Source organism: Cavia porcellus, unplaced genomic scaffold, assembly GCF_034190915.1.
Source record: "Cavia porcellus strain 051 isolate PalLab524CR breed Dunkin Hartley unplaced genomic scaffold, mCavPor4.1 scaffold_17, whole genome shotgun sequence".
NCBI lineage: Eukaryota > Metazoa > Chordata > Mammalia > Rodentia > Caviidae > Cavia > Cavia porcellus.
In genome coordinates this window covers 19,389,476-19,415,542 of record NW_026947500.1, presented here as the reverse complement: position 1 = coordinate 19,415,542, position 26,067 = coordinate 19,389,476, and the positions used below count along the sequence as shown (strand labels likewise).

Here is a 26,067-nt window from a genome sequence, read left to right as displayed (position 1 = left end):
AGCATCTGAGAAGTTAACCCTCTTTGCCGAAGCTGAACCACCCCAATGACAGCACACACAGCAGAGATGTATAGTTCTGAGTCTGACCAAATCATGTATTTGTGAGGAAAATAAATGTTAGTGGCACAATTTGCTATGAAGCAACAGATCAAGTATAAAGGTAATTTATATCAAGAGGTAGAAAGGGGGCTGGGGATTTAGCTCAGCGGCATAAGCACCTGTCTTGCAAGCAGGCGGTTGTGAGTTTCATCCTTGGTACCGATAAAAAAAAAAAGAGGTAGAAAGAGCTGAAGTTATTCAAGTGTTTATCCTGCTGAGTAGTTGTTCCCATTCTGAGGTTTGAATCCAGAGACAATGGAACTGATTTTTTTTTTTTTTTTTGTACTGGGGCTCGAACTCACGACCTTGTTTGTCAGGCAGGTGCTTGAGCTGCTGAGCTATATCCCCAACCCTTGAGAATGATTTTTTAAGCTACTTAGTTCCTTGTACCTATTTACTAAAAAACATACAGTATATACTGAGCACCTGATATGTACCAGACACAGATCTAGGCAACTGGGAAGTGGTCGGCTAGTAAGCCTTTATACCATTGTAGTCAAGCAAGATGTAAATCAACATATACAAAGGCAAGTTCAGATATGCATGTTCTGGCTTGATAATACTCCTTGGAACATCCTGTGTCACATGCATTTCATCCAGAGCTGATTTCGATAGACCTATCTGCCTTAAATCTTGGGTGTGTTTATTTAGTGAAATACTAAATTTGATTCCCTCTCTGGACTTGGGGTCTAACTACTGAATTTGAAATTTCAGAAATTTGGTATTTTTCATAAGCTCGTCATTTAACTAGAATTTTAGGATTGATGACCTGGTTGTTTATGTTGCTCCCTAAATCCCTAAGGCCATCAACAGGGACACTCTGTATTTGGCTTCCTTTCCTGATCCTTGGAGAACTCTTACATGACACTGGCCTGCAATTCCCTGCATTGCAGTTGGCTTTTCATCAGGACACAAGCACTGCACTCGAAGCTGCCTAGCCTTCATCCTTTGAAACAAAAAGCGTAACACGGAGGTGAGGTACAATTGGAAATATTCTAACAGTTTAATTCACACAAAGCCTACTTTGGAAAACACAAGTGGATCAAACTGTTTATTGAAGGTTTTTATAAAACTTGCATCACAATATGCCCATTACTTGTTTTTTTTTTTTTTTAATTTTTTTTTTTTTTTGTCTTTCTCCTTTTTATTGGTACCGGGGATTGAACTCATGACTGCCTGCTTGCAGGCGCTTATGCCGCTGAGCTAAATCTCCAGGCCCCTCCCCCCATTACTTGTTTTTTTGTTTTGTCTCTTTGAGACAGGGTCTTACTATGCAGGCTGGTTTCAAACTTGTAATGATCCTCCTGCCTCAGCCTCCTGAGTGCTGGGGTTCTGGGCATGCCCAGCTTAAATTATGTCCATTACTTATTAAAGATGGGGGATAAAGAGATTATGTACAAGAAATACTTTGGGACTATGTTGGACTTCATTTTTTAAAAGTTCAGTTTGATTTTTTTTTCTTTCCCAAGATAAGCTCTTGCTATACTGCCCAGCCTGGTCTCAGGTTCCTGGGATCCAATGATCTGTCCATGTCAGCCTCCTGAATGCTAAGACTATAGATGTGTTTCACCATGCCAGGCTTAGCTTAATTTTCTTATCCCCTGCTTTGGTACTGGGAATCAAATTTAGAATCTTGAGCTTGCCAGGAATAGCTTAATGTTTTGAATTAATTACGAAGGACAAAATACAAAGGAATTCCACAGAAAAACATGGCAACCAAAATGATATTCCAGCAACCAGATTTTGAATATTCTCTGCTCTGAAATGTCCTTTGTGAGCTGAAAATCTTTCAGTTCAATTTCCTGGTGAGCCCTGATCACATTCAGTTTCAAAAGCAATGGTGATATTTATTATTTTTGTTTAACTTTCCTTTTTGCTTCTTTATGTTTCTTCCGACAATCCTGTAAAATCAAAAGACTTTATTAACAATACAAACTGTTTCCAAGGTGTTCAGTAATTTTATAAGGTAACACTTGTTACTATCATTGTTAAACTATTGGAAATCCATTTTAGAAGTGCTCAGTGGAATGAACATGGGTAGAAAATACTCAAACTTTCAGCTTTACAGTTGAGGATGTTAGAATTCATTCTTTAAAAGTCTCCTGATTTTCTGTAGGTTAATTAGCCTTCCTGGACTCTCAGACTGACTCCCCAAAGGAACTAGTCTTTAGTTTCTTCTCTAGTACCAGCTGCAGGTTAAGTTTCCTCCCATACCATGATTTAGAATGTTTACATTGTGTTCTCAATTGTCATCCTTTCTAAATTTTCATATCATATTCCAGTTACTTTTACACCAAGGAAACAGTAACAGAGATAAAACCTTATCTATTTTAATTTTAGTATGGAGGAACAACACTCACCATAAGCAAGCTGTTTGCTCGCGCTTCCCAAGAACTTTTACTAATATTACCTCCCACGCCACTCCAGAACAGGTCAGAACCTGAGGGGAGAACCAGAAGCATGAGATGACACGTCACTGCCAAAATGGGTCCCCTCCTAGTGTTGGTACTATAAAGGTCCCCATACCACTTGGGATCATTTTTTAAATTCATACAAACTTCACAACAATATTTAATTGAAAAAAAAAAGAAAAATGGATTGCTAGAATTTTACTGTTTATATAAGATGTGCTGTTTTGGGGCTGGGAATTTAGCTCAGCAGCATAAGTACCTGCCTTGCAAGCAGGCGGTCATGAGTTCGATCCCCGGTACCGATAAAAATAAAAAAGACAAAAAAAAGAAAGAAAGAAAAAAAACATAAAGATGTGCTGTTCTGTTTTTGGTATTGGTTATCCAACTCATGACCCTGTGCTTGCCAGGCAGGTGCTTATGCCACTGAGCTACAGCCTCTGTCCCCGATTTACTGTTAGTCAACCTTGTTTTCATTTGTTTTATGTGTTAAGAAGAAAAAACAAAACAAAACAAAACAAAAACCTGGGCATGGTGGTGCATGCCTATAATCCTAGCACTTGGGAAGCTGAGGCAGGAGGAATGCCACAAGTTCAAGCCAGTCTGGGCTATACAGCAAGACTTTGTACTCACCCCTCCTAAAAAATCTAGGGAGATGGCCCTGAACTAATCCCAGCTACTTAGGAGCCTTAAACAAGAGAATTATAAGTTTGAGGTCAGCCTGGCAACTTAAGGAGGCCCTGTCTCAAAAAATAAAAACTGGGCATAGTGTCACATGCCTGTAATTCCAAAACTTTGGGATGCTGAGGCAGGAGGATTACAAATTCAAGCCCCACCTTGGTGACACAGTGAACTCGAGACTGTCTCAAATGAAAAGGGGTGACGATAAAGCTCAGTGGCAGATACTCATCAGTTCAATTCCCAGAGCCACACCACAGAAAACAGCAGTGAAAAAGTAAAGTCAGTTCACCAGCAGCCTGGAAGTTCTTATGTGGACTTTGGGGGAATTATGTCTAGCATCTTACCAGGTCCATGTTCATGCTAATGAGAGCAAGGAGCATTCTGAGCAAGAAGTTCTCAGTACCCAGAGTGTTCCAGGTCAACATGTGACACTGCACAGGGTCGGAATTTCCAAACGTGAGTGGCTGGGGCTGAGTGTGCAGTGAGAGTCATGCACCACTCAGCAGGAAAAGGGGCTTACCGTGGAGTCTTTCATCATTCTTAGAGAAAAAGAAAAATCTAGTGTTCTCTTTTTCAAGAAACGACACTTTTCTGCAAACGGGGAGAGGGAGAGAAAGACAGATACTGGTTAATGTTAGATTCAATTTTTTTTTCTTCGTGGTGCTGGGGATGGAACCTAGGACCTTGTGCAGGTAAGGCAAGAGCTCTACCATGGAGCCATCCCCAGCTCACTGGTTAACTTTGAATATTTCAGAAGAAATATTAACACTGAAAATATAAACTATTCCTGAAAATTAACTTCTTTGTGCTCCCGATCCTCTTCCATCCACCTGATGCTTTGATAAATGAGGACTCGTTTAGGGCTATCTATCTATCTCCGGATTCTGGATGGTAATAGTCTCTCTTCCCACTGCTACCCTGTTTGCCGGTGTTGCCCATCAGGAGGCGCCTGGCCAACAGCAGCTTCTTGTTCTAAGACCACTCAGCATATCTTACCTCCTACCCCATGTTATACAAATCTCCAGGAAAAGATAATACGTTCCCCAGCACAAAAAGGCAGAAGAAGCCTCTAATGGGGCTGAGAGAATTAAACTGTGTCATGAAGATTAACCTAGGTAATTTCTAAATACTTATAAACTACGCCTAACTCTTGATTTTAAAAATTATGGTACAAACCCACACACAAACTAATTCCTTACTCAGGGCTGGGTTTTGGGTTAGCCGTTTCTTCAGGAACATCTTCTTCCTCAGAACTGCTGTCTTGGAACCGCGGGTCTCCTTGCCAAACAATCTTCCCAGGTTTCACCGTTTCAGCTTTATAGGTTTCTGCATCATTTGGACAAAACAAATACATGAGATTGTAACTCAGCAATCGATTACTTTCACCATGTACATATGTTAAGCATTGATTTAAACATAGGAACTATCTTATTTTTTCTTCCTTTTGCTTCTGTAGGGCAGGAGATCCAATTCTAAATAAGTAATCTACCACTGAGCGATAGCCCCACCCCCTAAATTATCACCTTCCTCAATTCTCAAATACAAAAAAGCTACCATCTAAATTTTGGCATTGCTAAGAGTGACTGAATAAGGAATATAATAGCTCTATGAACAGACATAAAAAAAAATTTATAAATGAGAAATACAATTTCTAAAAAGAGAACAAACTAACCATGGCATCTGTGCTAGGAAGAGAAATCTAGATGAAACACTGTAACATGATTGCCTAAAAGCCGATTTCCATCCCACTTTTAAGTGAGAAAATGGATATATCTTTACATTTTGAATCCCCAGCATCTCTTTATAGAAACACTGAAAAAGCCACTGCTGTAAGATCTGAAGAGTTATAAGTCTTTAAAATTTTTCAGCTACTTAAAAAAAGTCTGTAGTGGACTTGGAATTTTTATGTTAAGGCCAATTTCTTACACTTGGCGCCCGATGCCCATTAGCTCCACTCAGTTGTTTAGGACCCACTTTGGTACTCAGATGGACAACATTGACAAGAACATACAATAAGCAGAGCATACGACAAACTACCACACTGCAGGACTTCTTTTCACAGTATCACAGAGCAGACACTTGATGCTTACCTGCCATATCATATGTAACATTTTAAGGGTTGACCTTTCAAATAGAATATACTCATGCATGCATTTTGCTAGATGGATCTATCCTGTTTTTGTTTGTTTTCTTTGGTTTTGGTGGTACTAGGAATTGAACCCAAGGCCTCTATACCCAAGGAATTTGTAAAGTCCTCCCGGCCCTTTTTAAAAAATTTGAGACAAGATTAAATCAAGCTTGCACAACTCCTGCCTCAGCCCACCTCACCTGGGATTAGTGTGCGCCACAATGCCAGGCTTACCCTGCTTTCTCTAATGAACTTTCAGAAGGCTGCACACAAATCTTGAAAGCTAGTATGGAGCAGCCTCCTAAAGAACAGGCATTTTCACATGTGGCCTGGCATGGCCTAAAGAGGCAAATCTGACATAGTATCCTAAATTGCCGGTGTTCTGTAGGTTCTGGCAATGTCCAGGGATAGTTTGTGATAACTGGCACACTGATGACATAGCACATCCACATAAAACCAAGATTACCTACTCCTTCCTTTCTCCTGTCATTTACAGCCATAGCTTTCTGTAAGTCATGGCAACTCCAACCACACTGAAGAAATGGAACTTTCAGATGACCTATTTTACTTCTTCATGATTTCATGATACTTTTTTTTTCTTGGTACTAGGGATTGCATTCACGACTTTGCGTTTGCCAAGCAGGCACTTATACCGCTGAGCTAAACTCCCAGCCCTTCATGGTCCTTTTTATGTAGGAAGGAATGTAGTAAATTACTTTTTGGCTTCCCTTTATATGGAGCCAGGCAGCAGCTTGCTCCCTTAAAAGCAAAATTCATTTCTTTCACCTTAGGTACGTGACACTTATAATCACGTAGCACTGAATCTCCTATTATTCATGCAGGTCAAAGAAAGAATCCTTTATCTAGAAAGTGGTAAATCCTTTTCACATAATGGAGACTCCATCCATTAAACATATAATCTGCCTGAAATAAAAAAGTGGGAGAAAAAGGAAAGTACCTTCTTTTACATCTTTAGAGTCTGAATCAAAAAAAGAGAACATGAACCCGTTGGGCGGCTCGGCCTCTCTCCTCAGGGCTGCAGCACTATGGACTTCCTCCTTCTCCTCCTCTTCCTCGCCCTCCTCCATGCCACAGGCCTTGTGCTGAGATGCACTGTCTTCCTTTTCACCAGTATCTTTCGTAGCCTGGAATATTTCTTTCAAATCCGTAGCAATGTTATAATACATATCTTTAGATACTTCAGGTAGCTTCTCAGCTTCCTCCCTTTTCTTCTTCCGTTTTGCTTTGCTGGAGTAACATATAAACATACAGGTATATCACATAGAAACAAGTTTTGGAAATTTTTAAAATTCATGAAAGGTAAACTCCCTGGACAACTTTACCCCCACCTTCTTGGATAACTTTGATTCCATCCTTTTAACTAAGAATATACACACAGAAGCCTGACCAATAACATGAAACTATTACAAACAGATACAAATACTAAATATAAAACACATTCTCTTATCTTTTACCTTCTAAATTACATTTCAGAAATTACACTAAGCCAATCTAGGTGATGCACACCAGTAATCCAGGCACTCAGAAGGCTGAGTCAGGAAGGTATCTGTGAGTTCAAGGCCAGCCTGGGCTACATAGTAAATTTAAGTCCAGCCTGGACTACACAATGAGACCCTATCTCAAAAAATTAAAAAAAAAAAAAAATTACACTAAAACTATCAGCTATAAGGAAATTATCAGTTTCAAGGAGCCTGAAGTTTCCGCATCTGCAAAATGAACACGACCAAAAAAGAAAAAATACAATAAAATAAAATAGGGGGCTGAGGATTTAGCTCAGCGGCATAAGTGCCTGCCTTGCAAGCAGGCAGTCATGAGTTCGATCCCAGATACTGATAAAAAAAGAAAAAAAAATGAACACGACCACTTATATCATCTTAAGTTCTAAAGGTGTGAATTTTACATGCAATGGAAAACAAATTACTCAATTTTAGAAATGAATTGCAAATGTGCTAAATCTAGTTTGTTTTGGAATGCAATTTTTATGTTGTTATAATTTTTCTCTACTTTTAGGAATGGATATGCCTTCTTTTTGACCTCAGACAAAAAGTTACATGGCCATTTCCAATATTAAAATTTTAGCTACTGAAAGATTAAAATCCTTCTTGGCTCTCTGGGAGGCTGAGACATGAAGATCACAAGTTTGCAGTTACTCCCAACAACTCAGTGAGACCTGGTCTCAAAATAAAAATGAAAATAAATAAATAAAAAAAAAAAAAGGGCTGGGGATATGGCTCAACAGCACAGTGCTCCGAGGTTCAATGCCTGTTTCTACAGGCACAGATTAAAATCCTTCTTCCAATTAGTGTCCCTTCCACGATAGGCCAGAAGTTCTTAACCAACTACCTACAGCGTAAGTAAACAGAATGTCCAAAATAATCTAGAGATTATGTCAAAGAAAACATCCATATTTCATAAAATAAAACCAAACTGGTTAGGTTTTTAGCCAGATGCACCTCCTATGAAACTGAGCTGGATTAAAAAGTGTCCATACAGATAGTTCCAAGCCATTCAGAACTCCTTGAGGTCTTTGAAGAGGTGCAAGTTAACTTCCACATCCCCTGAGCACGGGGTGGAGCAGTAAACTACTGTAATGATGAGATTAGGCAGATGCAATAGCATGTAACTCTGAGACCACGCACACAGCAAAACTTAACAGGCCTTGTAGGAATTGCTAGCAGACACTACACTGCCTTTGAGGAGACTGCAGGGAAGCATGACTGGAAATTGGGAGAAGGAGAATCCTTGTCAGGGGGTGGCAGAAAGATGACCAACACTGGTATCTGTATTAATGACCTAATTATCTGGGTGGTCTAGTTAAGCAGATATCCAAGAAAATATAGAGGGCATCTGACTGTTTCTTGCTGCTTATAATAAAATGAGAGAAAGAGAGAAACTATAATTAAAGAGGGAAAAAACACTTTTTAAAAACAGAACCTCATGGCTTTGAAGATTCCTAATCCCCAGAAGGCAAATGACATGTAGTTTAATGGCTTTTAAGCAAAGACTGACTCTATGATACTCTCAGGAAAACATAAGCGAAGGCAAGAGCTAGCCAACTACAGCCCACGAGGCACGTCATCATGCTGTTTGTGGGTCTTAAATGCACAGTAAATATTTTTTTAATAGTTTGAAATGACAGGGGGAAAATAAAGATGATTTCATGATATGTCAAAACTATATAAAAGGTACATTTCAGCATCTATTAATACTTTTATTAATACTTTTATATTTTTATTAGACTTTCCTCATGTCCTGCTTTTCCACTACAAGGGTGCAGGCAATTCATCAGAACAGAGGTTTCTGGGCATGCAAAGCCTGTAATGTTTCCTATCTGGCCACTGTGGATATATATTTTGGTTTAAAAATAAAACAAAACTCTTTAAAATTATAGACAGGAAAAGAAACATTGTAGACAGGGCTAATAAACTTCAGCTGTACAAACAAAAATGCTTCTGCGGGACTTAAAAGAAAGTAGTTTGGCAGAACTGTAAAGTAAAAGACAGCTTGATTACCTTTCTTTTGGTTTTTCATCTTTTGTTCTTTCATAAGTGACGTGGTCATGCCTTGTTGGATCATAATGTATGATGTCCCTATGTTGTGAAAAAGAATAAAAAGTAAGTTGGAACAGATAAATCAAAATCACAGTGCAAACAGTAACAAATTTTAGAGAGAAAATAAAGTTAAATGATATCAAACAGTAGTATGGTTGTGTTAGAAATAGTAATTTAAAGCATCAGCTTTTGAGTCTCCCTGAATCTTTTGTTAATCTTAAAAATTATTCTAAGTATATTAAAAATACATATAGATAAAACAGTGTCTAGAATTTGCATAAAAGATTCCATTGGGTAAGGCAAGGTTTGTATAGACAAGGAAAAGTGGTCATATGTTGGTAATCTTACGTTTTGCTTCTTTAGACAGAGTCTCACTATATAGCCTCGGCTGGGCTCACCCTTTAAGTCATGATGATCCTCCTGCCTCAGCCTCCCACGTGCTGGGATTACAGGTATATGACACCACACCTGGCTGTGTTGGGCATTCTTAGAAGCTTGTATACTAAGGTTTTATTACACCAGTCTCTCTAAAATATATGTTATATTGATGTAACTCAGTAGTTTTGGGAGTTAATATTTATATTTAAAATGGTTTTCAGTTGTTTCACTAATGGAAGTAATACTGGTAAGATGTCCATGTATGTAATAAAGAAAGAACACCTATGTAAGTAAATAGAGGAATGATTTAAGATTAGTTTCTTGAAAGGTAAGAACATTTTTAGAGAAACTGATAGGTAATGCCAAATGCTCGCCCTAGTGAGTAAAAAAAGATCCAGCAAAACTAATGGTATGCGCCTCAGTGTGCAGCGCTTCCTGGCATTAGCCCTGAGGTCAACCTCCAGTGTGGCAAAACAGTAAGAATAAAAGACTTAGTGTCAAACTCTGTTAAAGAAGGCATTTATGGCAAAGGAAAATAATGGTAGAATGGGATAGAAAATAAACCATACTTAAATTTCTTAGCCGCTACAGGTCCTTTGCTTGTAGTGTTGTTTACATTGATGTTCAAAACATTTTGCATAACATTCAGAGCTTTCTTTTTTTCTGAAGCAAGCTCTTCTTCCTCAGCTGTTTTTTCATTGACCTCTTTCAGGAAATAAAATAATTAGTATCCTTTGACAAATGGAAGTTGAAAAATAGCAATCAGTCAATACTTCCAACAAGCACTAACCATATCCAGAGTGTATCAGGAGGGAAGAAAAGTCTGGTTTTCATTTTACTACATTCCTATGCACAAGACTTCACAGTACAGCAAACTGAAAAATCATATAAACAGCAAATCAAATGTCCTGCTTTTATTTGTAATTATGAAAATGAAATTTGGATTTAATGGCTAATGTGCCAAATCTAAAATGTTAACAGTAAGACTAAATACAGCAAGATGCTACCTACAACACTAAAGTGATCACAAATTTTGCTTTTTTTTTTTGGTCTTTTTCGGTACCAGGGATTGAACTCATGACCGCACACTTGCAAGGAAGGTGCTTATGCCGCTGAGCTAAATCCCCAGCTCCGACTTTGCTATTTTTAACATTCAAAAAATACACTCTAGGCTGGATGTAGTGGTATATACCTATAATCTCCACATTCAAGAAGCTGAGGCAGGAGAAGTGCTGTGAGTTTGAGGCCAGCCTACGCTACAAAGTGAGTTCAAGGCCAGCCTGAACTGCATAGTGAAACCCTAACTCTTTCTTTTTTTTATCCCTATCTCAAAAAGACAAAAAAAAAAAAAAAGAAAAAAAAATATATATATACTCTAAATTACATGGAAAAATGGTAAGGATAGGCAAAGATTATACATTTGGGTTTTTTTTGTTTGTTTGCTTTGGATCAAACTCATGACCTCATGCTTATCAAGCAGGCACTTAAATCACTGAGCCAAATCCCCAGCCCAAAGATGATAAACTTACTGATTGTTAATTTGATACTTGAATAAACAGTTGCTTCAGTCTTTAATCCAGTCCACAGTATTACAGGAAAAAAAAGCCATATATCTTACATTGTTAAGGTATCACAGAACTTAATGAGCTGCTAATCTTAACTACTAATAATAGACAGACATCAGAGTATAAACTTAAAGAGACAGTTTGGATGATAGATACGTGAAAGAAAGCTAAAAGAAAGAAAGAAAAAGGATACATGAAAGAAAGCTAAAAGAAGTTTAAAATAAAGCTTTTAAACACATTAACTTACTGCAGAAAATGAACAAATAACAGAAACTAGAATAAAATGCTTACTGAAGTTTTCCCAGGGAAGCCCCAGTAATTTCCAGGGGTTTAGAGGTGGGGGAGATTGTATTCCATTGGATCATGACACGCTTCGTACTCCAGGTGGGGTATGGGTGGAAAGACAGAGCAGACCCCCGAAGTGGGAGGAGGCATGTAGGAAACAAAGGAAACACACACACCAAAGCAAGAAAGTGCCAGGAGTTTGTGCTAGATTAGGTGAAACACGAAAATGCTAATACTCAACACCTTTAGCTTCCAAAAACAGCAACTTCAATTTTACCCTACTAGTAATCATTAGGGAAGCAGAGTACACTAAGAAGGGCCAGAAGAGACGCAGGCTGGCTGGGCTTTCTGTTTGGGGGATGCACAAAACAACTTTGCCTCGATAGCTGGAAAGGCAAAAACAGATGAAAAAAAAGTTGGGAAGGGAAAGATGACGGAGGAGCGGTCTTGAAGTGTTCCTGAAACAGACAGGAGTGGCAGGAGGGAGCACGGTAACCACCATGTCTAACACAGTGGTTACTGTCTTTTTTTTAAATTGGTACCGGGGTCAAACCCACGACCACGTGCTTGCAAGGCAGGTGCTTATGCTGCTGAGCAAAATCCCCAGGCCTCACAGGGGTCTTCTTGAGAGTCCACTCACCCTTTTGTTTTCCACACGGGAATCTGAGTGGACGATTGGAAGTGGGGTGTCGGGTTAGACACATGTGCTGGTGAGGAGCCTGTAAAACTTAGTATAAGCCTCTCTGAACTTTGGTTTCCCAAGATGTAAAACAGTCATAATTCCCACAACAATTAACAGACTCATCAGAAACTACCTGAGAAAGAGGATGGCAGGAAGTACAAATGAAGTGAGGATTAAGATGCAACCTAACCTGTGAAGGAGAAAAAATACGAAAGAAGACAAGGCCTGAGGTTCTGAGATTAGGAGAAGGGTCTGGGGAGAGGTTATTCAAGGTGGCCACGTAGGAGGTAAAAATTTTTTTTTTTTTTTTGAGACAACAAGGTTTATTATGGTTTGAGATTTTGTGCATAAATTTTTTTTTTTTTTGTAGACAAGGTCTCGCTATGTAATCCAGGTTGACCTTGAACCTGTTACAGTCCTCCTGCCTCAGCCTCCTGAGTGCTGTGATTACAGGCACATACCACACCTGACAAGAGGTTAAGGTTTTGTAAATAACATGGAACCACAGTTGTGCAAAATCCCATAGGAAGTAGAATTAGGATGCTTCTAATAGATCATTCTGTTCAGATACATCTAAATAAGGAGGGGTTCAATAGAATGGCATTCAGCAGCATGCTGCTTTTTGGAAAACATGCACCCAGCATGCACACCAGTGGAAGGCAAGAGATTCTTCCTATTAGAAAGCCAAGAGAGACCTAACCATCATTACAGCCTCCACCGGGATCTGCTACTCCAGAGAGGGACAGGCGAGGCCTCACCTGCCTCTGGTGCCAGGAATGGAACGAAAGAAACTATATGTTTGGTGGAGTCCACTTACTCCTGTCCTATCTACCAGCTTCAAGGAATTAAATTTTACTAAGTAAATATGTGAAACAAATTTGAGAGATGGTAACCAAAAGCATGTCCTTACATATTCCCTGGTCTCTGGGGTAAAGTTTCTTCATGTGTTTAATGGAGGAGATTTTTCACATCCCTAGTTCTGACGTCGAGACCTTTTTGGACAGTGAAACATTTACCTTCCTGTTCCTCTTCGCTGTCACTCTCTAGAAATCTTGAGTCCATGCGGAATCTATCGTCACTGCCAAAGTGCAACTGTAAATCCATGAGCTACACAGATGAAAAGGAAACACAATTGACAACCACATTCCCAAGAAACTGCTTCTACAGAAGACTCTCCCAGTGTCCCTTCCCAGCTCTGAAATTCACGTCAATAGCTTCCACATAATGTCACCTGCCCTTGAGCCAACTAGAAGCTCAAGAGGAGTCCCTCCCCAAAGAAACACCTGGCTCAGCGACGCAGGCCCAGACTGGCCACGTTCACCTAGGGTTAAGAACTGTGGAAAACCAGCATATGCTATGAGGGGTTCAGTTTTTAGCCTTCACCAACCTTCTGTCCAGCTCTGCCCTCAAACTGAGGTTTAATTCTGAATCTGTCACCGTCGTCTTCAGAATCCGATTCCTTATCCTCGTCACTGTCAAACAGCTTCCCGGATGCTTTAGCCATGGGCTCCTGGTGTATGCACAAAAAGCGAAACGTTTATTAACTGAAGCAAGCAGCACTGCTTTCACAATGAAGCCTCACCCTATTTAAAACCAACCTAGATAAATACATCAAGACCAAGTAGATGGCAGACTAGATGAAAACTCCAGATCAGGGCTCACTAACTGGCTCTCACAGACTCCCCAAGGCCTGCTGGAGTTGGGGGACAGTTATAACACACAAGAACAGTCCCTGCCACCTTTCATTAATATTGGCAACTTTGCAGATCATTCAGAAAACACGGGCTTAGATGGGCTAAGGTCTCCAGGACCCATGTGCAGTGGCTTGGGCAGACTCAGGCTCATCACAGCTCTCAGCAGGATTTTGGGGTGAACTGGTCTTAGAATGGGACAGATAGATATGGATATGTGGGGAACACTAATGTTTGCGGGGAACACTAATGTTTATGGGTCATCCAGTCCATCTTACTTTTATCAGCTGTTCTCCTGGTAGGTTTTGCTCCTGCATGGATGTCTCCTCGATTTCATTTTCACTGTCGGAACCAAATACGATGTGTGTAGACCTGTCCTGTGGAGGTCCATCCTAGGGAAGCCACGAGAAATACTGCACATTAAGACAACCCAACCTCACAGCAAAACATTTCCAATTCTATCATTTCCTTCCCTACTCTCTCTCCATACCAGTCTCATTTAGTGAATACCACTATCATCTACTATTTAGCCAAGACTAAACTTAGAACTTCTCCATATCCAGTGATCACCAAGTCCTCTCAATCCAACTTTATCTTTTTTGGTTTTTTTTTTTGTTACCAGGGATCAAACTCACAATCACACGCCTGCCAGGCAGGTACTTATGCCAATAAGTTAAATCCCCCACTGTTTATTTTTGAGACAGGGTTTTGCTACAGAGTTTAGTCTGGCATTTACTTGCTTTTAAGAGTCCAGGTTGGTCTGGAACTCGTGCTGACCCGCTGCCTCAGCCTTCTAAGCCCTGGGATTATGGATATGTGCCACCTCCCAGACTTCTTGGCATCTTTAAATCTGTTCCCAACATTGCTGCCGTGGTTCTGGCCCTCCAGCTCCTCAAGTCTTTGTCTCCAGATTTGAACCATTCAGTTCATTTTCATCATCGTTTGAAAGCATCTTTCCAAATAGAGGCTGACAGACTTTTTCTTTTTCTTTTTTGATATAGGGAATCGAACCCAAGATCTTGTACCTGCCAGGCAGGTGCGCTTATACCACTGAGCTATCTTCCTGGCCCCAAACTTCTTCTTTATGGCATCAAAGGATAAATGTTTTAGACTCTGCAGGCCACATATAGTCTCTGTGCTGCATTCAAAATCCATTCTAGCCTTGCCAACAGTATATGAACAAGCCATAGGCTACATGGCCTGAGAGCTGTAGTTTACCAACGCCTGCTCTAAAACGTACATAAGGAATCTTCAATGCTTAAAATGTTTCAGTTTGTTCACAATCTTAAGAATGAAGTCCAATTTCCACAGCCTCTGCAAACTCAAATGTTCACTTCTGAACAAACAGTTTCCTTTTCTTGGAAGATCTCTTTTCACTTTCCTACTCATTTGCCACTAATTGCTACTTCTCCCTTCGCACATCTCAGCTCAGGAAGCTTCCTGAGCAGCTTGGAGCCCCTTGGATTAAACTATGAATGTCTGCTTACCACACTGTGAGCCAAGTGCTGCAGGATCATCACCCTTGGCCTGTCAATCTAGCCTGTAAAAGTGGATGATTACAGCAAAGTCCAGGGGCTCATTATAGTAAACATTAGCAAGCTTTGGTAAGGTGCAAATCACTTTGCAGTCATTACATCTGTTGAAGACTTTCTAAATGAAAAGGCCACGGCAGGAGGACAACAAGCTTGAGGTCAGCTTGGGCAACTGAGACCATAGGTCAAAACTTAAAAAAAAGGCAGGAGATGCTATGCAAGGCTCCGGTTCAGTTGCAGTACTAAAATGAGGAGGAAACTCATGGGGATATTCTGTGTATGTGATGGGGACCAAAGCCCCAGCCAGATGCATGCTAGACAAATGTTGTAGCTCTGAGCCTCATGCCCAGACCCTAAACAAAATTTAGAGACTTTTTGTTTTTTTGTACCAGGGATCAAACTCACGACCATGTGCTTGCAAGGCAGGCACTTATGCTGCTGAGCTAAATCCGCGGCCCCAAAATTTTAGATAAATTTAGAATGTTTCATATAAATCTTAAGAGTTTAATTTCACTTCCTTTGGGATGCATCAAAAGTTTAGGATAATAGAACTTTCTAAATCAAGGACACAGAACCTGCTAAGTGGTTACACTAAGAAGACTACGGGCTCTTCAGAGGCGCATTTCTGTGGGAAGGAAACCTGGACTTTTATACTCTGAGTAACTACTTTAAAGATAATATGTGATGTATTCACTATTGTTATTGTCATTTTCCTGCCTTGATATGAAATTTTGTGTTACCTTGTCCCCATTAAAAAGTGTCCTTATAAAAGCCTCGCACAGAAAATGTACTTACTAAATTTGCCAGTGCATTGTGCACCAGCTTCTTCTGCGCTTCTTTTGCTTTCTGCCTGGCCTCCACGGCTGCCAAACGCTTCTGGTTATCTTCGGCAGGCTTGGCCTGAGCAGCCATACCCGATGAATTACTAACAGAAAGTGAGAAGTCAGCTGTGCTCTCCCGAGGGTCCTCTCTGGGGGAGCGTCTTGGTGGGTCCCCAGGAGCTGTGAGGCCGCTGGAATCAGACTCCTCTTCCTCTGAAGACTCTTCTCTCTGTTGGGTACCATGGCAACTATCCTCATCAAACCCTACCTTGTGAATCTTTGAACCAAGACTTAAGGATTTCTTACCTTTTAATGGCAACAGACTAGAAACGAGATTTCCACCTTCTTTGTCTGAACTACTTGGGGAGAGCACCTTATGATCTCGAGTCTCATGAACAAACTGTCTTTGAGGCTGAATGTGATTTGGGCCATTCATCTTCTTGGTGTGTTGCCATGCAGTTAGTGTGCTCGGTGAGCCATTAGCACGTGGGAGGCCATTTTCTAAGGAAACGCTGTTGGAATCCCCATGTTTCAAGGGACTCTGTTTTTCACTAATATTATTTGAGGCAACATTCAAAGTTTTTTTCACGGATTCCTTTCTGTAGAGACAGCCTATTCCCTTGAATGCCTGAAATTTTGGCTTGTTCTCATCTTCCTTTGGTTTCTGTTTACCATAGGTGTTTTCTTCCTTTAAAAGGGAAGCTAGAATCTCCTCAGGACAAATGCACTGTTTGCCTGGATAGCTGCCACGGGGAGTCTTAGACGCTCCATTCAACTGGCAGGTTGTTTTACTTTGTGGGTCACGGCCCTCAGCAGCTTCTGGAGCCTCCAGGTTACTGGCCGCCAGCTCTTCCAAATCAGCCAAAGTGAGGTTAACTCGGGGACAGTTTTTAATCATGGTTTCATATTCCTCATCTCCTTCAGACTCCTCACTGTCACTGCTGCTGGAACCAGATGGCGATTTATGATTAAGAGGCTTTACTGCATGCCTGAGGGCTGACTCCTGGCTGTTTTTATTTCGTTGTACTTTATTACAATGATTGGACAACTCTTTCTTTTTGAAAGAGTTCTTGTGTGTAGGTTTTTCTGTTTGGGAGAATTCTGTACTGTTTTTTACCTTACCACTGTTTTTATTCATTGCAATTATTTCATCTGTATCACCTGAATCATACTCACAATCACTCCCCATAATATTGTCACTAACATTGTGAGAGACATCATTCATGCACTGACTTGATGCAGAATGACGTTTATGAACTTCTGGTTTGAAGTCATCCCTTACAACTTCAAAGGCATCATTTTCAGATTCACGGATGGAGGACCTTGAGCTTCTCTGTAACTTTTCCTCTTTTGCAATCATGATTCTTAGTTCATCTTCAGAATCGATATCATCATCAGACATGCTATTTATCTTCCTGACAGTTTCCAATCCAGAAGTCTGACAAGGTATATTTTTAGGTTTTTGAGCATCAGAATCAGGTATGGGGTGTGACTTAGGAAAAGTAATAGAATTGGGAGGTGCTTTTTGTGCAGCTCGTTGTTGTGGTGATCCATTATTCTCCACTGCCCCGTTGGTCCTTGGATGCACAGTGGAACCCTGGAACTTCTGTACTGTCCTGATCTTCTTGGGAGGACCGTGAAAGTCAGCGAACTCGCCTCGCCGTTTCTTACTCATTGGGTCATCGCCTCCTTCCAATTTCCAAGTCAGGCTAGTCACAGGAACGGTATCTGTGAAATCCTCCCCTATCTTCTTTAGGTTGTGGCAGTATTTTGATGGATCATATTTCATGATGTTACCCAGAGTCAAGGAACAAAGAAAAAGCACATAAGTGTTAGGGAAATGTATCCATCTGGTGGGAAAAGGTAAGTGTTTAATGTAAGCAAGCCATTTGCTTTATCGTACTCTAATTTCTTACTGAGATTATCAAATGAGGTCTCCTCTGGAGCCCTTCAGGGTTGATGAAATGGAGCTCTCTCTGACATTTCCGGAGCTAAAGCCACCCTCACTCGGCAGAACTTACTTACACTGCACACAGACATTATAGCAAACCCTCAGGTAATACATACACACCCTCCACACAGAAGGTCAGACATCACCTCTTCAAGGTGTCCAACTGGTCTTACCAAACAGGGATCAGAATTGCCTCATCTCAACGCTATTTCTTTGCCCACCATTCTCCTGCCAGCCTGCATATTTTTGTGTAATATTTTCCATTTTCATCTTTTTTGAGCCACTACCTACCACTCTTTACTTTAGGGTTGGGACCATGGTACTGGGTGCTGGGAGAGCCACAACTCAGGCCTTTGTAAATTTTTTGCTTTGTGTTAAGGTCTTGCTATGCTTCCTAATCTGGGCTCAAGATGGAGATCCTCCTGTCTTGGCTTCCCACAGTGCTGGGACTAAAGATCTGTGCTGCCATGCAGAGCTATTTCCTACTGCTTTCCTAGTAATTTGAAACCATCTCAGTTCACCTGAAGCCTTCTTTTACTATGAGCCCTTGTCTTTCACCCCTCTACAGCTCCAGCAGCAATTGTTACGAGTCCACATGCAATATGATGTATAAAGTCATAAAAAACTGCTTTGTTGGGGTTCATCATTCATATTTCTTAATTCACATTGCTTCATTATATAAAACCTCATGACATTGTCTCATAATTCTCGTTTCATACATGTAGGTAAGTAGATCTTACCTTGTTGGAAAGCAAGAACATAAAACTTTTTAAATCAATATCCGATAATATCAATGTTTTGCAAGTGTCTATCAGTCTGGTAAATGAATACCAAGAGGTTAATACCAAAGGATATTTTATGCTTATGTTGATTCTTAAGGTGAAGAACAGGTAAGACTCTTCCGAATTTACTGACAACCCAATTCTAGAGAAAGAAAGAAAAAAAAAGAATGTATTTACAATATGCGGTATACGTCACAAATATAAACAAAGTAATAACATACAAATATAATTTTTAAAAAGTTGAACTCAGAGTGAGCTATTATTACTGTTGGACCTAGCTTTGTGACAATAAAAAAAAAAAAAATATATATATATATATATATATCAATGAGAAAAAGTTGAGAATGCCAGGCATGGCAGCACATGCCTGTAATCCCAGCACTCAAGAGGCCGAGGCAGGAGGATGGCTGCGCGTTCCAAGGCGGCCTGCGCAGCAAAGTGAGTTGCAGCCACCCTGAACTGCATAGGGAGACCCTATCTCAAAAAGAACAAAAAAAGAAAAAAAAAAGTGTGAGAGGAAAAAAACAGAAGGAAATTTAGAGCAACTATGAATTCCAAAACTAACATGGAGTATATTACAGAAAACCACCAGCTATCCACCTATTATAAGACCTATTATATAGGTGTACTTCTCACACCTATATCCCTTGATAGACTGCCTGGTCTCTGACTTTTTTCTCTTTAAAGTAAGACAGAACTATTTTTATCTAAGTTTCACATGCCTATGTGGTACGTATGTTAACTACTTCGAAGAGAGGGAGGAAAAAGCAATTAGTTTTAGACAAGACACCACAGGATGTGGTCTCAAGTGTCAGTTCCCAGTTGCCCCAGACTCCAGAGAAGACTCACCTTGTGCCCTGGTACTTCTGTCCCTGGCACAGCTTTCATATGGAAATCCACCCCTCCCACCGTTCCCAACCAGTTGGTGTTGCCTGTTGTTGATTTTTCTTTCCTTGCTTTTGCTTCTTCTCTCTCTTGGGCCAATCTAAATCAAAGGGAAAACATGAATAAGAGTTAAAATGATCAATCATGGAAAATGGTTATTTTCCTTCTGCTGATCTTAAACACTACAAACAGCTTTATAGTATTAAAAATCAAAAGAAAAGAAAAAACACTTTGTGAGTAGCATAATGGTCTATATTATTTTGTGAGTTTACATATCCATTTTTGCATGGAAAACATGTGAATGTGAAGAAAATAAGACAGTTCCTTATACATATTTCACTGTTAAATTTTTTGTCTAGTTACCTCAGCTTCATTATGGATATGAATATATGCATTTAATAATCTAGACAATCCTGTAGGTATAGTTGCGTAACTTTTAAAAAACTTTTCACTGAGATCACTGTACAACATGCACCACATAAGTCTATTTGATTTCCCAGAGTCCCACTGCAGCTGGCTGAGCACAAAAGCTTTGTCCCCTCCTGATCTGCCCTCTGCAGGCCCAGGCGTCCACCCTGACATCTTTGCTTAGCTCCAGCAGATTTCTTGGTTCCTCTTGATGAAAGACCAAGGCCACCAATCACAATCTCCCTCCTTCCTACCTTCTCAACTTTGGCATTTTATGTATCCTCCCTCCCTTTACTCCTGCCTATGGGGAAGACATGCTTTATAGAGCCTAATTTGTTTCTGTACTCCTAATGCTGACAATGCCATTTTAAACATAAGTTACCCCAACTTGTTTAGGCCTGCACAACCGCTCTGACCAATCCCCGCTGGTCTCTTGGCCTCTGCTGTCTCCCAGTCTTCCCTTCCTAGCCATGCTCCTCCCGCACATTTGCATCCATGCCCCAAGACAGCAGCAGCACCATGTGCTCTCCCTGCTGGGCGCAGGTCACTGGGCCTGCCCAGGGTCACACTCAGATGCTGCTGAATGCAAAGTGCGGGTGTTTTCTGTTCACAGCCAGAGGTCCCCAGCTGAAAAACAAAATCAAATTTTTACTTCTCCCATGAGGCCAGTCATCTAAAACATGTGCCAGTAAGCTGCTTACCACTTGCTTTAGACTGTACCCTTCCTTGGTCTAGAACAATCTTATCAACCTTCCTGGTTACTCCAGTCATATATTCTTAAAATGTTGCCCAATTCAAAAGTTCCCAAACCAATCTTTCCCTCTGAAAATTTACCTTTAGACTTTTTTTAAGCTCTAAAGGTTGTTCACTGTCTTAAATTACTTGTCTATTTTTACTCCTCTAAGTAATCTGTTACTATCTTTCTATCTTTGTATGATAAAGCATTAGTCTAATGCAACTTTTATATAATTAGTGTATTACAATTTTACAGGTACAGAACCCTAAGGTTCAGCAACACTTTTTTGGGGAGGAGGCGGGTTTTGGGGGTACTGAGGATTGCTCCCAAGGCCTTGCACATGCCGGTGAGGCCCTCTTCCACTGAGCTATATTCCACGCCCTGTAACTACATTTTCTGACGTAAATCCCAGAGAAACATCTGTGCACATGCAGGCATCTATAATCATAAAAAGGTGGAAACAGGGACAACCTACTCCATGATACAGCTACTCTCTGAAACTGTACAACAGTCATTACACAAAAGGGGAAAGGTTACATATGCCAGAAAATACTCATTTTAACAAAGAAAATAAATATAAATTTTTTAATATTTCAATATATAAAGAGAAATACTGTGTGTATCAATTCTCTTCTGGCGTAGTCTGGGACAAAAAATCAGGCTTAAGAGGGACTTCAAGTCTACTCCTTTGCATTTGCTAACAATACAGTATACTACTCAATAAATTCAAAGAAATTAAGTGAATATATAAAGCCAATATACAGACATGGGATTTAATCCATGAGGAGCACTCTTACCTGTGTAAAAAGCTTTCTTTTGCTAGCTGAATTTGTAGTGTTCCACCTTTCCATTTTGTTTTGTTTAAAATGGACATACCTAAAAGATAAAGAAGATGGAAATGCAAAATCATACTTCAGTGCATGCTTTTTATAATTATTTAATATCAAAGAAAGTAGACTGGTTTATCACAAAGAAAACAGGAACAAGAAATGTGACCTGGGGGGGGGGAGCTAGCCCAGGTTCCCACCTTACCCTGACCATTTAGCTAAAGGGGTAAATAATTTCTTATGCTATCTCACAGCTGCAAAACTTATTTGTGATTTGTTTCTGAAGCAATATCAGGAGTCTTTGATGAATAATGGACATTTCTTTAGGATTTACTTGTCATTTCCCATACTGTAACCATGAAACATAATATTATCTTTTCATGGTGAATCCGAAGAAATTTTGAAGTCCTGTAGTACTTTAATCAACTGATAGCAATTATCTCTGGAGAAACTGTAAACAAATTAGTTGTAAGCTATTTAACTGTTTGAATTATTATTATTATTATTGTCTTTTTCATTTTCATTTTTATCGGTACCGGGGATCGAACTCACGACCACCTGCATGCAAGGCAGGTGCTTATGCCGCTGAGCTAAATCCCCAGCCCCAAACTGTTTGAATTATTATGCCCTACTTGATTTTCCTGGGTGTTTTGTATCCATTTAGAACTATACTAAGTACAAATGTGTTATCTAATTTATCACAGTAATAGCATGAGGCAGTATTATCTTTTCCATTTACTGGAGAAACAAATTGGAGCTTAGACTTCTAAATGACCTACCACAGGTAACATAACAGAGCCTACATGTTCTTAACCATAATTTCATGTTTCCTCACTGAACAATATAGTAACCTGAAAGTGATAAAAGACTGATGGCTTGCTTTCTCTATCAGCAAGCATGTTCCTTTCATTCATTTTTAAATTCTTTTGACTTTTCTTTTGTGGTTCTGGGGTTTGAACCTACAGCCTCATGCATCTAGGCTCTACATCTAACCCTCTCTTGATTTTTTATTTTTCCAGTATTAGTGGATAAAACCACTAAGCTGTATCCTCAGCTCTTTTAAAAATATTTTGTGAGACAGGGTCTTGTTGAGTGGACAACTCAGTTTTTGTTCAGGGCTAAGACCGCAGGATTTATGTGCCACCGTGCCTAGCCTCTTTTGACTTTTTTACCTCAAAGTAACTAGAATATATCATTGCATCAGCAGCACCGTGGACTCTATCCCCAGCTTCCTTCTTCACATTTATTCTCAGATCTAAGAAGCTCGTAAGAGGTAATACAGTTTTAAAGATGGGCTTATGAGGGAATACTCCACAGCCTCTGCAGGATTTATCAACAGCTAGATGCCCAAGAAACAAACAGATTGAGGACCACACACTCACTAGGATACACATAACAAGGAATTTCTGTGAAACTCTGTCCCCCATCTAAATTATTTGAGAAAACCAGATTTTAACTGACAACATCCTACTTTGCAGATGCAAATGGAACTAACCTAACTCTGGCAAGATGTAGAATATGATTTTCTTAACCATGATCATAATTTAGAAGAAGCTGGTGAGATTTCAATTTAGAATCAAAGTTATCCCAAGTTACACAGAAAATGACAAATAGCATGGAAAATATATGATGATCTTACATTTTTTCAGGTCTGCTTCTGCAACTCTGATGTTAACATATGCAAAGACTTTCTGTGCATTTCCTAAAAAAAGAAAAAAAAAGTCTTAGATAATGTAAAAATGATTAACTTTCAAAATTTAAAAGATGTTCTTAGAAAACTTATTCTTTCAAAGAACAACCTTATTTATTCTTCATTATATACAAAGATTGTATTTTTTTCTTTTTGCGGGGCATGTATTGGGTTAGAACCTAAGACCTTTGTGCTGTGGTATAGTCTCAGCATCCTCTTTATTTTGAGACAGGGTCTAGCTAAGTAGCTAAGATGTTCAGCCTGAGCTTGAACTTGAGATTCTTTAGCTTCAGCCTCCCAGAATGCTGTTGAATCCACAACAGTCCTTAACCATAAGCAGAAAGAACTGTCTGCACTGTATGAAAGCTTCAGAGACCACCTCCCACCACTCATGTCTGACTACCTGCCTCTATTGGGATTACAGGTATATGCAAACACAAAAAGCTAAGATTACATTTTTCTAAGCATGAATATGGGAATGTTCCAAGAGAAAATGAGTAAGAAGAAAATGTCAGGTAATCAGTTAAGGAAACACTGGTTATAAAATAAGACGCTTTAGATGATTTCCTATTTCGGCAATTGTTTTTGATCAAATTCTTCATCATAGTGCTTCTAGACATCACATATCACTTTCATTGCTCAACATTAACATTCACCTCTGGAATTGTTTTATTTTGTAACATTTGGGTTACCACACAGTGGACAATTATAAACTTACCTTGGTCATCTTTTCTTGTGATGATCTCCACATCAGAAACTTCTCCAAATCTGCTGAACTGATTTTGCAGGTCTGTCTTAGAAATGGCTTGGCTAAGGCCACCCACAAAAAGGCGCTTTGTTTCTCTGCTGGCTTTCATGAAAGCTGGTCATGCACTTGGCATGTTCTAGTAGGAAGATAATTTTCTGTATTTGGAAGAGTTCTTTCTCATGGTTCTTTTTACATGTAACAACCTGAATGTTCTGCACTAAATTGGTCTCCTGGTGTTCCATTTTACTTCCTATTATATTGTTTCCAATACTATGCCTTAAACTACTCAAGTCCTACACTCACATTCTTTTTTTTTTTTTTTTTTTTGTGCCGGTATCAAACTCATGACCTCACATTTGCCAAACAAGCACTTACACGGCTGAGCTAAACTCCCGGCCCTAACATCCATATTCTTTTTAAATGCATTATGGAACCACACCAGCACACACATGGTGACACAGGTATAAACAGAGGTTTCCCCTCTAAGTCTTTATATACTACTTGTTTTCATTTATTTATTCACCGTGTTGGGTGTTTCCATTTTTTAGCAGTGAGGACTGAACCCAGGGTCTCGTGCACACTAAGAACTCTAGCACTGAGCTACATACATCTCAGCCCTTATTTTGAGCTGGAATTTGACGTGTGTCAGCTTTCCAAGTAGCTGGAATTACAGGTGTGCACCACCAGGACTGTTTATTTGTTCACACATTTTATTATTTTTTTTTCACTTAATGCTAAAGGAGAAAAGCACCACTCTAGGAGCTCCAGCGTCATAAGAGTAGTAAACAAATCCTGCAATTACAGTATCACAGGACAATAAAACTGCAAAGTGCTGTTCGAGCACAAAAAGCAGTATTATGATAGCGTTCGAGCACAAAAAGCGGTATTATGATAGCTACGATAGATAATACTGATCTAATTTCAGATCCTGGAGTTGTTACCACGATGTTAACAATCCTGTTGGATTACAGGGGACTCAGGAATGTTTTCCAGAGCTACTGAGGTCTGACATTCTTTAGATTTCTCATCACCCTGCAGGCGTTCAGCTCTCAGCCTGCTCTTAGCCAGTGAGATCACAAGCTAGCATCAGACGCCCAATGCAAGCCGAGTGGTGTGGACGAGAATTAAAGTGTACCCCTTCCTGGTAGCTCCCATCTCGAACCTACCACCCCACCCTCTTCCTCAGAAAAAACCCAAAGAAGAGAACGAGGCCAAGTCCAGGGGCCTCATCACTGCCTATGCCCGAACCCAGTGCTCACCACGCCGCCTCTCCGAGCCTGCGTCAAATAGATCTGTGTCTTCTGGTCACGTGTCCTAGCAGGTGCCTTCTCTTTCTCTTCCTGCTCCACCAGCAACCCAACCTCCCGAGGTTCCGTTGCCAAACACATTACTCAAAAGTTTATTTCGTTCCTCGTACTCCACCCTACGACAATTTCACCGCAAAGTCTGCAAAAGAGCCTAAACCCAAATTCCCTAATTTCTACTTAAGAGACTAGCCGCCGCGTGTCTCTGGTCTCCTCCACTGGGTAGGCAGTGGCAAGTAAGGGGAAGCAAAATAAAGCAACGTTCCGGGTGACGTGATCGGGGCGTCTCCATGGCCGCTCGCCGGGGTGAGCGGCAGAGGGTTTGGGATTCAGATTGGAACGAACCAACCCTCGGAGAGGTAGGAAATGTTCAGAGGGAGACGTGGCACCTTGAAGAGCGACGTCGAGGCCTCGGAATCTTATCCGAGTGTGGGGCGCCTGCTGTGGGCCGCTGGGTTTACGCATAAGCTCAGTGGCCTCCCCTACGGACCGCAGTGATGGTCGCGCCGGCAGGGCGCGCGCAACTTAAAGCCGGGTCCAAGGACCTGGGTGAAGGAGGCTGCGGAGGGTCCCTTGCGGGCTAGGGTCGGCGATGGAAGCAGAGCAGGCTGAGGTGCGCGCCTTGCAGGCGGAGATCGCAGCGCTGCAGCAGACCTGCCTGCAGCTGCCGGGGCCCTGGGAACATGCGTCCCGAATCCGGTAGGTGGCCCGGGGCGGACGCGGCTCCCTGCATGCAAGAGGCGGGAAGGTTTTAACCCTAGGCGCCCCCAAATGAGGACGGGAACAGACTAGCGTAATGACAGGGTCCCCTTTCCTTCCCCTCCAGAAAATAAAATGATGAGGGCCCAGCGATGTGAGCACTGTGGAGTTCTCTCTAACTCGTCTGATCGGAGC

General features: G+C 40.6%; 2 protein-coding genes across 3 annotated transcripts in view; one reads left to right on the top strand and one right to left on the bottom strand.

Annotated features, from left to right (window-relative positions):
• Positions 1-69: 69 nt before the first annotated feature.
• Nol8 (nucleolar protein 8) lies at positions 70-25,284 on the bottom strand. The gene is made up of 17 exons (XM_003468278.5): positions 25,129-25,284; positions 23,840-24,005; positions 23,071-23,133; positions 21,402-21,480; positions 19,425-19,560; positions 18,649-18,717; positions 15,817-17,634; positions 13,768-13,881; positions 13,186-13,308; positions 12,815-12,905; positions 9,836-9,971; positions 8,850-8,927; positions 6,275-6,564; positions 4,388-4,514; positions 3,709-3,779; positions 2,460-2,539; positions 70-2,000 (listed from the first exon to the last, which is right to left on the bottom strand). The coding sequence occupies exons 2-17, from the start codon at positions 23,976-23,978 to the stop codon at positions 1,950-1,952; spliced, it is 3,465 nt and encodes a 1,154-aa protein (XP_003468326.1). The 5' UTR covers positions 23,979-24,005; positions 25,129-25,284; the 3' UTR covers positions 70-1,949.
• Positions 25,285-25,436: 152 nt separating this feature from the next.
• The window catches only part of Cenpp (centromere protein P), a 216,905-nt gene continuing 216,274 nt past the window's right edge, over positions 25,437-26,067 (top strand). Inside the window, exon 1 of one of the 2 annotated variants that reach the window (XM_013150669.2) lies at positions 25,437-25,532. Coding sequence is in view for 1 of the 2 variants with exons in the window: in XM_003468385.5 (XP_003468433.2) it covers positions 25,766-25,872 (107 nt within the window). In the remaining variant the exon portion in view is untranslated. Of the gene's footprint in view, positions 25,533-25,563; positions 25,873-26,067 lie in introns of those variants that run through there. The other variant, XM_003468385.5, reaches the window with a different exon arrangement.